At 50.1% G+C, this 12525-nt stretch overlaps 1 protein-coding gene across 1 annotated transcript in view; it reads right to left on the bottom strand.

Annotated features, from left to right (window-relative positions):
* Window positions 1-7770, bottom strand: part of HK1 (hexokinase 1) — a 38520-nt gene extending 30750 nt beyond the window's left edge. Inside the window, exons 1-2 of the mRNA XM_074544448.1 lie at window positions 7608-7770; window positions 1285-1447 (exon numbers count right to left, since the gene is read on the bottom strand). Coding sequence (XP_074400549.1) covers window positions 1285-1447; window positions 7608-7670 — 226 coding nt within the window. The 5' untranslated portion in view covers window positions 7671-7770. The remainder of the gene's footprint in view (window positions 1-1284; window positions 1448-7607) is intronic.
* Window positions 7771-12525: the final 4755 nt, after the last annotated feature.

Below are 12525 nucleotides of genomic sequence, written 5' to 3'. Positions count from 1 at the left end.
GCCCAGTAGAAATGCTGGGATTCCACACAAAAGCCCTCAAGTCACCTCGTGTGCAAACCCTGAGTGCAACCTCTGCCTGTGACCCAGCTGTGTGTCTGGCAGCTTCTGGTTTTCTCAACAGGCTGCAGATTTCAACACAACATTTCAACATAACAGCCAGCAGTGCTAAATTAAGGGAAAGAGAGGATTCAAACACATTCTCCCTTTGGTTTTCCTCAGACAGCAAGTCACATCTCAACTAAAAGCTTGAGATGGCAGAAAGCATCAGCAAAGCAAAACTATCAAAGAATTCCACCTGCCAGACAGCAGCACCAATTTGCACAAAGCACTTGGCCTTATGTTCTTTCACCAATAAATTCTTCATTTTAATTCAAAAAAAAAAAGCCTGAAAATAGGTAATAACACTGTTATGCAGTTCTTGCAATTTCTGCACACAGGTAGGCACCAAACTAGTTAATTTGTGGTAGGCACCACATTAGTTAACCAGCTCATGCTGCATGAGAGGGAAACCCAGTGTTACTACTAAATAATAAACACTATTATATAATGTTTACAAATACATTTAGGTGCTCTACATATGGTATTTTTTAAAAACACATAGTAATTTTTAAGTAACAGAGGCAATCTTGTTCTCAATTACCAACATAACACCTTTTTGGTGTCTGATAGCAGTTTGTGCCACTTTTATCTGGTACAGTGGGCATGGAAAAAACAAGTCCTGCACCCAGATGGAAAAAGCTTAGCACACCAGAGCAGCAGCTTTGGAGCCACACACTACATCCTCCTCAAGTTCTGTGAGTTTTCCACCAAGGCAGTCTAGAAGAGGAAGCTACAAAATGCAAAATTATTGCCAGGAAACTCAAATCCAGCCTGTAATGGTTCACAGTTCCACTGGGGAAAAAATAAGAAGATGAGATGTTAAAGGAAACAGCACATCACTAAAAGCCACTGTATTTAGGACTCTAGGTCATGTGAGTGTGAGCTGCATGAATCAAAAATCATCTGTGTGAAGTACTGATTGCTGGCAGACAGGTCTCAGAGTAAATGTACTGAGGGATAGTGAATGACTGCCAGGAAGGGCCCTTCCATTGGCACCAAAATGCCTTTGACAAAGGAATCACAAATCTCCCAGCATCTGTGGGAACAGACCTGCACACAGAGGGGAGGCTGCCCTCGAGATGCTGTCTGGGCTTGCCAGGAAGCAAATCCCTCTTGTTCTCGGTAGGACATTGTGCATTTCCAACAAATGTGCTGACTGCGGAAAACACACCCTCAGCTGCTTACCTGAGCCGTCAGGAATGGACCTCACGAAGGTTGGAAGCATCTTCACAGTGGCTGTGGGGTTGAAATCCCTGGAGAGGCCGTTCTTCATCTCCCTCCTGAAGCGAGCCATGACGTCCAGCAGTGTTTCGTCCGACAGCCGCATGGCGTAGAGGTACTTGTCGATCTGGGGGGACACACAGCACCCCGGCATCAAGGGCTGCCCTCTCTTTCTCTGCAAGGCTGCTGCAGCCCCAGCACGGCCCAGGACGAGCTCAGGACACAGCCTCATGCCTTATCTTCTGACTCAAAGTCATGGAGAACCTACGAGTCCAAGGCCTCCCGAGGTGAGCTCCATCCTACTGTCATCCCATGGCAGCCCCACATCACTTTGCCTCCTCACTCCCACCCAAAACCATCTTTCCACCACCCCCTCCAGCCCTTGCCCCACTTCTCAGCTCTCCTGACTGTCCATGGAGCTAAAAATCCCTCTTTTGGCACCTTGCCCCAGCTGGGAGTTGTGGGTGTCAGGGGTGCTTTGTGTTTAAACTGGGAAGGACTTGCCACAGTGGTTTTGGGGCTACATCACAGGCTAAAAAAATTATTTGGATGTAGCAAACCACTCTCTCTATCCCATCCCAAAGCTACAACGAACAGAGGGTCTGCAAAGACAGAACTTGACTGTGAGCAGATGGCACCTTCCTCCTCATGACAAAACATCAAATTAAAAGTTGTTGACTTCTCCCTTGCAGCTTCCAATGACAGGAGCTTGCTTTACCTCCTTGGAAAAAGGAGGCAGTCCTAGTTTCCCAACAATATTGCTTTCCATAATATTACAACCACCTTCACTGTCAGGAAGAATGAGAGACGCTTTGATGCCTGAAAAATACAACATGGCCTGGAGGGGTTCTTGCCAAACACACCTCCCACCCTTTTTGCCTCAGTTGCCAGTCTATTCTTGCCTTGTTTCTTTACCTGCCTTGGAAATTTGGTTCCACAAATGGCTCAGATCGAAGCCACACCTTTGGGATCACTTTTGCTTGCAGCTTAGCAAGACAAAAAAAAAAAAACCCTGCCCATGTTTTCTGTCCTCAGCAAAACTGGAAAAGCCACCTCATTTTAAACCCCAGGCCAGCTCTGTGCCAAGGCTCCCTGTGTCTCCTTGGCTGCTCTGGAAGCCCTGAGAGCAGCTCATCTCCAAGCTGGCATTTGTGTCTTACAAGACCAAGGCCACAAAAAACCACTTTATGTAAAACACAGGCACACAAGCACTCCATATACCAGGGACTTTGAGACAGGAAGCAATGAATAATGCCCTTCACAAAGGAAATGCAATCAAAATCTCATTAAACCCTCAGCTGACCATAAAAGCAGCACCAATCTAATTGCTCATACAGAAAGCACTCCTGCCCACCCTACTCAAGGTCTCCCCAAAGACAGCATCTCCCTGAGCCAGGCACCCTCCTGCCATGACCCAGCACTTATTTACACAGGCAGGCAGAAGGCATGGAGAGTGCTGCTGGGCACAGCACCCAGCACAGGGCTGGGGACCACAGGGGACACAGCCAGAGGCTGCACAAGCCGTGAACTTTTCAGTGTCGTGGCTTGCAGAGGAACAATGCCATGATTGATAACACCACGGTGAAATGAGACCGTGCATTTTCCCCACGAAGCGGTGACGTGACGGTGCAGGCGTACAGCTGAAGGCCAGAAGAGCTGAGCTCAGGTTCTCTGCAACAGAGGCCAAATGCAAGACCCCAGGGCAGCATCCCCACATCCCTGCTGTGTCACAGCAACAACCACAGCTAGCCACGGGCATCCTTCCACTCCAAGAATAAAATCCTGGACGGATGGGACGTGCCCTCTCTGCAGCCCCAAACGCCGTGGGGATGGATGCAGAGGCTGGAGTCTGGCTAAGCAAGAAGGTCTCTCGTTCATGGCAAACCCTGCCATGTTTTTTTTTAGCAGAGTGTGTAAAGCCATGATGTCAGAGCATGAGGATACTCCCTTTAAAAAGGAGGGGAGGAACCAACCTCTTTTTCAGGCTGAGCTTCCAGCAGCCCACGCTGCCGCTCAGAGGGACGCTTCCCCAGCTCTCCCAGTGAAAGCTACAGTAAATACCGCTCGCAGTCAGACTCATACACCCCTCTCCAAAGCCCCAGCGCTGCATCCTCCTCCCAAAAGCAGGGCGGAAGGGTTCCCGCTCACCGAAAGCGCTGCTGTGAGCGCAGGTTGTGGCGTTTGCACAGTCAGGACTGACGAGCCCATTCTCCCCACCTCTGCCCCTGCGCTGCCCTCAGCAGCGAGGCAAAAGGGAGGGAGGGCTCTTTCTGCTGCCGTGAGAGACCAATGAGCGCGGCCAGCGCCCTTACATAATTGGGCCGGACGCTCCACGCAGGGAGCATCCCCTGCACGGCTTTGCACGGCACCCGGGCCATCCATCTCCGCCGCCGAGATTCCCGGGGCGGGGACACCGAGTGAAAACAGTCACTCCTACGTGGCACGGCTTCAAAACCACGGAAAACTAAAAAAAAAACAAAATAAGGGGGAAAAAGGCAGGTTTTTTATTCTCCCTGGTGGGAGGAGGGTTAGTCATTCCAGCAGTGTGGCAGCAAGGGAGTCAGTGCAGCCCTCCAAGGGAGAACTCCCGGCAAATAGCCATAAATAACCCGAGGCAGGGGGGGCTGGAGGTTGGATTATGGCACGGAGGTTTAATAACTCCCTGCTCCGCCGGCAATCAAAGCCGATCACAAAGCAAAGCTCAGCCGGGGGAAGCTGTGGAAAGGCTGCCCAGGACACACAGGAGCAGCCCCACCGAGGCTCCCGTGGGAGACAGGTACCAGCCCTTCCTTCCCAGGGGATGGCAGAGGGCAGGAACAATTGCAGACAAGGAGCAAAAACACTCCTTTATTTAGCTGCCACCCCAGAGTCGCCCCCTGAGGAAGGGCATCTTCCCACACTGCCACTATGGGGGTCCTCCTCTAAGAGCTCAGGCACTTTTTTTTTTGTCTTTTTCTCAAAAGAGACCAAAACAAACCACAGACACAATCGGTGAGCAATTTTTTAAAAATAGGATTTCACCGTCTGAACCACAGTCACATAATTTTTCCCAGTCGCAGTTTGTACTTGGAGAAAAGAAGTTTCTGAAAATCCAGCCACTGCAGCAGTTGTGAATAATTATATATTAAACAGGCAGTGCCTTTAGCTTAAACTTAAAGGCCATTCCTTAAACACACGCCTCCATCCCCAGACACTGACAGCAGCCAGTGGCATCCAAGAAGAGAGCACACCCAGAACAATTTCAGAAATCATCGGCACCTATTTTACCTTCATGCCAAAACCCTTCACCACGAAAACATTTTTCTGCAGAGCTAATCATACTCCTTTCAGCGTGAGGAAGATTCATCAGGAGCCAAAGCAGGTTAAAACAAGTAGTTTAGACATTTGGAAATTGTTTGTGCTTACTGATGATTTATCAGATCGGTTCCTAAAAAGCCTTTATAGGGGCGGGTCACCAACTCAGGGCTCTCCTGGATACTAGTTGTTACATTTTATACTACATTCCAACACGGCTTTTTTCAAGGTTAAACATCCACACGTCCTCCTTCCTGGATGGCAAGATCTTTTCCTTCGCTCAGGTAAGACAACAAAAACATATTGTTCCCCTGACACGCAGAAACCAGGCAACACCTGGAGGCTCCCTTTGCCGGGGCCAGCCGCGGCAGGTACGAACCTGCTGCGAACAAAAGGCAGCTTTACAAAGTTGTACAGAGCTCTCCCCACACGGGGCAGCGGCACAGGTACACCCTGTGTTTCCCTCACCCCTCGGGATGGGAATCAGCCCTGCAGAGAAATGGGGGCCACAGCTGAGTTTGGGCCAAGCCCTCTGTCTGAGGCAGGGTGCTGAGCTCCTGCTCTGTCGCCACAATGTCACAAACATTCAGGTGACAGATGTCTGCAAAAACATCTGGATAATTTAACTGCTTGGACCACATGTGTATTCACACAGCACAGGGCATGACACAGTGCCAAGCAGCATGAAGTGCCTTTATGAGTGGTTTCACTGGAAAACACTCCCTTCTTGCAGGGGCCACAGGGTTCTCACCATGAGCAACCCCTTCCTCCAACTCTACACCTCCACCCTGCCAGGACTCATCTTGAGAAACATTCAAAAAATGACAATTAAAAAAAAAAAAAGGGGGGTGGTACACACAAACACAGCAGAGCCATTACAGAAGCACTAGCTCCTAGATGCAGGGTCTGAAACCACCAGCCCCATCCATGCTCCTCCACAGGGTTTCCACCGTGGAAAGGCAGCTGCAGAGCATTTCAGAGACGGGAATTAAAACAAAACAAAAAAAAAAGGAAAGGAAGGTCACAAGAGAAGGAGAAAGCTCAGCTTTGGCTTGTCAGTACTTTTAACCCCTTCCCAGCCCTCCTGTGAACCACAGCAGCATCCTGAAGGTGACCTGCCCGCCGTGCCACCAGCGATGGCTGTGGCAGAGCAGCGAGGCAGAGGAGCAGCCTGGCACCCAGGAGCCCCACGGGGAGAGCAGGGACCACGCCTTGCTCGGCAGCCCGGAGCTACGGGCACGTACCAGCAGAAAGTGCTGCTCTCCCGGAAGCCGGAGCAGAGGGAGGGACCTGAAAAGAAGCCGTGCCTGCACGTATCCCTAGGAGCCGCACACTGATGGAGCACAGACCCCACAGCAGCACGCTGAGGTGGAGCAGGAGCACTTTTGCCCCATGGGGGAGCAGGGAATGGAGCCCACCAGCTGCCACAGGCATCCTCCCCACAGGACGGCCACAACCGAGGAGGCTCAATATCCGCTCCAAAAGGATACAAACAGGAAAAGATGTCTTGCGGCCTCTACAAACAGTAGCCTGCTTTTTTTGACTGGGTTTTCTTTCTTTCTCCGCTTTTCCACACAAAACCAGCTTGATCCATAAGAATGCTTTACAGCTCCCTGGCGAAATGGTTTCCCATACTGCCAGACAATAGCAGCCCCATGGTGCCAAACCAGCCTGCAATAAATAACCCCCAGAACACCGCAGAGTTTCTCTGAGCCTTCCCCACAGCCTTTCTGCCGCCCTCACCACCACACACACTCCTGCTTATCTTGGCCTTCTAAATATAACACACACAGCGAGACAGAGAAGGAAGGCCCTGGCCGGGCAGGCACGGCTGGCACCAGCAGCAGCACTCACAAATCCTGCAGGAAAAGGAGCACAGAGGGCCTGGCAATAGGAGAGGCAATAGGAGAGGAGGTGCAGAGCTGTAGGCTGAGCCTCTGGCTCCTCATGAGAGCCCCCAAAAGCCCCAAAGCACGGAAGGAGACGTGGAAACCATGGGGAGCTGTGCTGGGTTTTCTCCAAGGGACACTGAGCCCATCTCGAGTGGGGCAGGGTGGGTCACCCAAACACTGGAGCTGAGGCCAGCCCAGGCACAGCCACAGCCCGCAGGGATGGATGAGGCGCTCTCCTCCTGCTGGGGAGATGCTCAAGCCCCAAGAACACTACAGATCAGTACTACTAATGCTGTCATTGAGGCTTTCCCGGAATATTTTAGGGATGCCCACAGCCGCACACTCAGGTGGGTCACACGCACGCCTGAGGAGGTGGCAGAGGGGAAGCCTCGCTTTCCTGACGTCAGCCCGACTCACCGACATTTGCAATTATTTTCCCAATTCGTGTCCCCACATCCGAGCCCCAGGCTCCCCGCTCCCTACAGCTCTGCAATATGCTCGGATATTGGATCTAACTGCCATGTTTTTATTTATCCTGAGCCCCGCTCCCTTTTCCTTGTGGCAGTGCTCGACCCCAGCGCTGTGCCAACCACACGGCAGCAACCCCCTAATGCTGGAGGAAAAGAAGCCTATAGAAATGCTTCTTTTTGAGCACAGCCGACAACCATTTCCTGTAAATTCCGATCCTCCTGCGGCACTTAATTCAAAAACTGCTTGCTCCTCGCCTGCTCGATTGGGGATGCTCCCAGGCATCCTCGGAAAGTAGGGGAAATTCCCTTTCCGGGGATGCTGGTGCCGACGAACACCATGAGAAGCCATCACATTCCCATCGCTCACTGCCAAAGCCCCCAGGTCCTGCTGGACCGGGCGCTGTGCATCCATCACCCGCACCCCGCTGCCATCTCCACCGGCGATGCTCTGGAGAGTTTAAACCCGGGGCTATCCCTCCTTCCTCCCGCAGCCGGGTGGCTCTGGGGACAAAGCAAGGAAACCATCGAGTGGACGGAAAAAAAATATTTTTTTTTTAACGATAAAAAAAAAAATTAAAAACCCAAGAGGCGTGGGCGGGGGCGGCCCTCGGCGGGGGGATGCCCATCTGACCTTTTTGACCTGGTCCTCCTTCAGCTCCGTGAAGTAGTAGGCCAGGAGCTGGGCGGCGATCATCCTGCCGGCTGCAGCGGCGGCTCCGCGCACGCAGCGATGCGGGGCCCGGGGATGGCCGCGCCGAGCCCGGCCCAGCCCAGCCGAGCGCCGCCCCTTCCTCCTCCTCCTCCTCCTCCTCCTCCCGTGCCCGGCCCGGCCCCTCCCGGCGGCTCCGAGCTGTGCCCGGCCTGCTGCAGGAGGAGAAGGAGGAGGGCAGCGCCCCGCTGTCACCCTGAGGGGCGCCACAGCCGCCATGGCGGCGGGCGGCTGAGGGCTTCCCTGAGGGGGAAAAAGGAGAAAGGAGACAAAAAGCCCTTCTTGGTGGCCAAGGCCGGTGGCATCGTGGCCTGTGCCAAGGATAGTGTGAGGAAGCGGAGAATAGTGGAATCAGAGCCAGGAGCAGGGCGGTGATTCTCCGCCGTGCTCAGCACTGGCGGGGCCGCACCTCGAGTGCTGTGCCCAGTTCTGGGCCCCTGGATTCGGGAAGGTGCTGGAGCGTGTCCAGAGAAAGGCAGCGGAGCCGGGGAAGGGTCTGGAGCACAGATCTGACCAGGAGTGGCTGGGGAAGCCGGGGTGTTGAGCCCGGAGGCGGCTCGGGGTACCTGATCGCTCTCTGCAGCCCCCTGGCAGGAGGCTGTGGCCACGAGGGGTGAGGCAGGACAAGAGGACACAGCTTTAAGCTGTGCTAGGAGGGTGTAGGTTGGGCATTAGGAGGAATTTCTTTAGGAAAAGGGTGATTCGGCATTGGAATGGGCTGCCCAGGGAGCGGTGGAGTCACTTTCCCTGGAGAGGTGTGAGGAAAGATTGGATGCCCTGACACGGTGGGGTCAGGCCTAGGAGGCACAGGGTGTGATTGTTACAGGCATCTTGTGCAGGGCCAGCAATCCCACTCTGATCCTGTGGGTGCCTTCCAGCTCAGGATATCCTGTGATTCTATGATAATACACCGATGGAGAGGGCTCCTCCTCCCGACAACTTTGCCATGTTGGAGCGCATTCCCCTGCACCCCAAGGAGGCATCCACCACCATGAGGGCTCTGAGGGCCCACACACAAAGTTGTGAAAAACGCCAATCACTTGTCTTTAAAATTTTAAAATACAATAGTAATAAAATGATTATAAAAATAGTAATATAATTCGAGTAATAATAATTTGGACACATTGAATTAGGACAATACAAGACAATAGAGACAAAGAGTTACAGACAGTCCAGGTACCTTTTTCTGGGCAGCATAAGCCCAAAAAAGGACCCCCATTAACAAAGGATTAACCCTTAAAAACAATAACCTGTTGCATATTCATACACCTCATACATGATGCATAAATTCCATTCAAACACAGGATTCTGTCTGGTCATCATCAACTTCTTCCCCTGAATCCTAACAGCAGGAAGAAGTTCGTTTCTTCTGATAAGAGGGCAATAAATTCTTTTTCTCTGAAAGATTCAGGTGCCCTGTGGCTGCTATCTCACTGCGAGTCCTTTCTTTAAAAAAAGTATCCTACATAGCATAGTTTCTATTTTAACATTTTTTATAACCTAAAACTATATCCAACACACTACTTAAGAGAATTAATACAGCATTACTTTCTAACAAAACACATATAACATTCATTTGAATACTTGCAAAAAGCCAATCATAAAATACATGCATTTTTCACAAAGGGACAGAGGGGCCCTCCAAAAACAGCTAAATGCCTTTGTAAGTGACTCATGTCAGCACCTTGTCCTTGCACAGGGGCAGGAACACACACCCGTGCAAAGGAGGAGGTGTGATTTGCATGCAGATTGCCTACCACACTATAAGTGATTAAAAATCTGCCTCTTGGATTTCCGGCTTCCTTTTCAGTGCTGCTTTAATTAAATGGCTCCACTGGCCAAAATCAAGAGCTGCTTTGGCAGGCACATGCTCCTGCAGACTGCCCTTGTCACTGCAGGCAGGGTGGGCAGGTTTCCTTCTCCGGCTCCAGGCTCAGAGAGATTTCCACCACTGCTCTGCCCGTGTTCCTCCTGCTCATTTCCTTGCCAAGCTGAGGAGCACGCTGTGCTCTCATTGCTCCCCAGAGCAGCCAGGCTGCCTGCTGCAGGCACAGGGCCCTGGCACAGCACAGCTGGAGCTCACAGCTGGAGCCCAGGGGTGCCACAGGGACGTGGGGCTCAGCGAATCATCCCAGTGTCCAGCAGTGGCACCAATCCCCAGCACAGACTGACCGAGCTCTCCCGCAGATGTAATTCCCTGCTCAGTCACGCTCCTGCTCTGCTGCTGGTCAGAAGCTATCTTTAATTCCCAGCCAGGCTTGCTCCTGCTTTCGATCCATCTGTCATCTGCTAAGCCCTGTCTTTCATCTGAAACCACTCTCCTCACTCTCGGGTGTGGCTTTCTATAAATACCCTGCAAGTAACCCTACACATTCACAGCTTTTGCTTCGCTAGGTGAGACAGACTTGGCTCTTTTTGGTCTGAATGCTGCCTGATACTGCTCAATTCCCACAGGATTTGTGTCACCGGAGCTGCCTCTACGTGTGGTTTACAAGTGCTACTATCTATCTCCTGCTGCTCGGACGCCCCAAACACCACCCACATGCACAATACCCGCCTCAGTTATCTTGCTGCGGGAATGCTTGCTCATTTAAAACACCTGGACACAAACTTGAGTGGTTTTCAACCAATCTTTGACCAAATAAAAGGAATTCAAAGCATCCCTTCTGGCTCTCAAGGAATTTGAATCAGACAGCTAAAATACTCACAGTGGTCTTCTCTTTAATATGACATCCTGTTGCAAGAATATGCAACAGGAAGACATTTGGTTTTTTGCCTGCCAAAACTGACTTGGGAGTGAATTCAGAATGTCATAGATCACTTAAGTAGCCTTTGGCTCCCTGGTCATTTGTATTGTAACATATATCCAAACTCAGAAACAACAGTCTTGGATTTCCTTTAAGCTACAAGAAGGAAAAAGTAAGTTCAAAACATCACCAGACAAGGATATCCTATGATTCACACTTGGTTCTGTGCAATGACAATAAAACCCGCACACATCACAGTCCCCCAAATAAATTAAAGAATTAAGTCTAGACTGGTGCAGAAGGGGGTTCACGTGACAAAGTCAAAAGCAATCAAGAGATGGTTAAACAAGTACTGCAAATAATTTGGCTTGTCTTCAGTTGTTGAGGATGGCACCCAGGAAGAATGGACAGAGTAAAAGCACAGGCTCCAGGGAGAAGCAGCCAGCTCTGCGCTGCCGTGAGTCTGCACTGCCCCAGCACCCAGCCCTGGGCTTCCCCTCTGCTTCCCTGCAAGTGATCAATTCAGCAGCCAATTAATTACCGGCATCTCCGCGCTCTGCCAGGCACCCAGCAGGCTGTTCTGAAAGGCACTGTCCTTTAAGACAAATTACTGGAGGCTGAACGTGACACCTGATGATTTGCAGCTATTTTGATTGAGCTCTAATCTTATCGGCCCCGTTTAAGGCTGCCCAAGTGTCTCAGCTGACTGAAGTAATTCTCTGAATCAGCTCTCCTGGATGCGGGTAAAGATTTTTTTTCCCCCACTTTGCCAATTTCTTCATTAAATGTTCACTGCTCTATACAAGTCTGCATTCTGATTGAATTGCACAATGAGGGGATTTTTTGTTTTAATCTTATCATGTAGTTTTGATGTACACAGCTGATAGATGCTTCCTACTTTGTAGGAAAAAAATAAAGTTGTAGGTGTGTTTGCTGGGGTTTTTTTTTAGATGTCTGGGAAATGCTCGATCCCCTTTACTCCCACATTGTATTTTCCTTTCATAATCCTCAAAGCAAAGAGAAAGAAAGCAGCATCTCTAATAAACACTAAGTTCCCAGTTCCTGCCAGCAGTTCTGGCTGAGGAGAGAAATCTCCCATTCCAGGGTAAGAAACCAAATACTTGCACAGAATAAATCACCATTCCTTTGTGCTGAACTTAATGCAGAAGCTACCAAGAAGATCTGAAAGCAGCAGATAAATCAGTTTGATGAGCAATTCAGTGGAACGAGTTTAACCACATTATATGCAGTTTCACCTTGCCAGGGGGCACAGCAAGCAGGCACTGCCACACAGGATGCTTTCTCTCATGCTTTCCCCATGGAAAACCCAGATTAGCTAGGAATGCCTTGAGGGAGTTCATTCCATACATGGGAAAGGCCATTCCATGTGTGGACAGAGCACTGGACACTTTTTAAAAGTGGTTTTTGTGCTCCTGGTACAGCATTCCAGAGTGTGTTTCCAAAAGATGTTTAAGGCAGGAAGACTAACAAGGGGTTTGGCCCATTCTTCTGGAAATGCTCCAGGGGAAGGGGGAGCTACTTTTTAATGAAGTCCCCTGTAGGAAATGGAAAGATAAAAACTTCCACAGACACTGAAGGGTTTGATTTGCAGCCTTGGGAGAAGCTTGGATTGATGTAAAAATAAAAATACACAAACACTAAGCAGAAAAACTATAAATTTATGTTTCTATAGTTGTAAATAAGAATATGCCTTAAAAAAGTGAGAAACTATTGGGTAAGATAGTGAAGGGTTTGATAGTGTGGTAATGTAATTGTATAGAGTAAGCTAAGAGTTTAGAAGTTGTAATAGAAACATGTGTGTCTACATGTAGTAGTAGCCCAGTGGATGAAAATGTACACAGTGCAGCAGAATTAGGTAAAGATTTTAGGTTAGAAAAACAAAATAAACTTTGTAGCCACTTTCCATTGGATTGGAATGTTATATATTGCCTTGCAATGAAGAAACTTGTGACTACTCTGAGCTATGGGCACTTCTTACTGCTCTGAAATCCCACAGCCTCTGAGGCTGATGTTTATCAGAACAATAAATTGTTCTTAGCCCAATAGTCCCATCCCTTCATCAAGGCATGGAT

This window comes from Zonotrichia albicollis, chromosome 7 (genome assembly GCF_047830755.1).
Source record: "Zonotrichia albicollis isolate bZonAlb1 chromosome 7, bZonAlb1.hap1, whole genome shotgun sequence".
Classification (NCBI taxonomy): domain Eukaryota; kingdom Metazoa; phylum Chordata; class Aves; order Passeriformes; family Passerellidae; genus Zonotrichia; species Zonotrichia albicollis.
The sequence above is the reverse complement of the archived record's forward strand: the minus strand, read 5'-3'. Positions and strand labels throughout refer to the sequence as shown.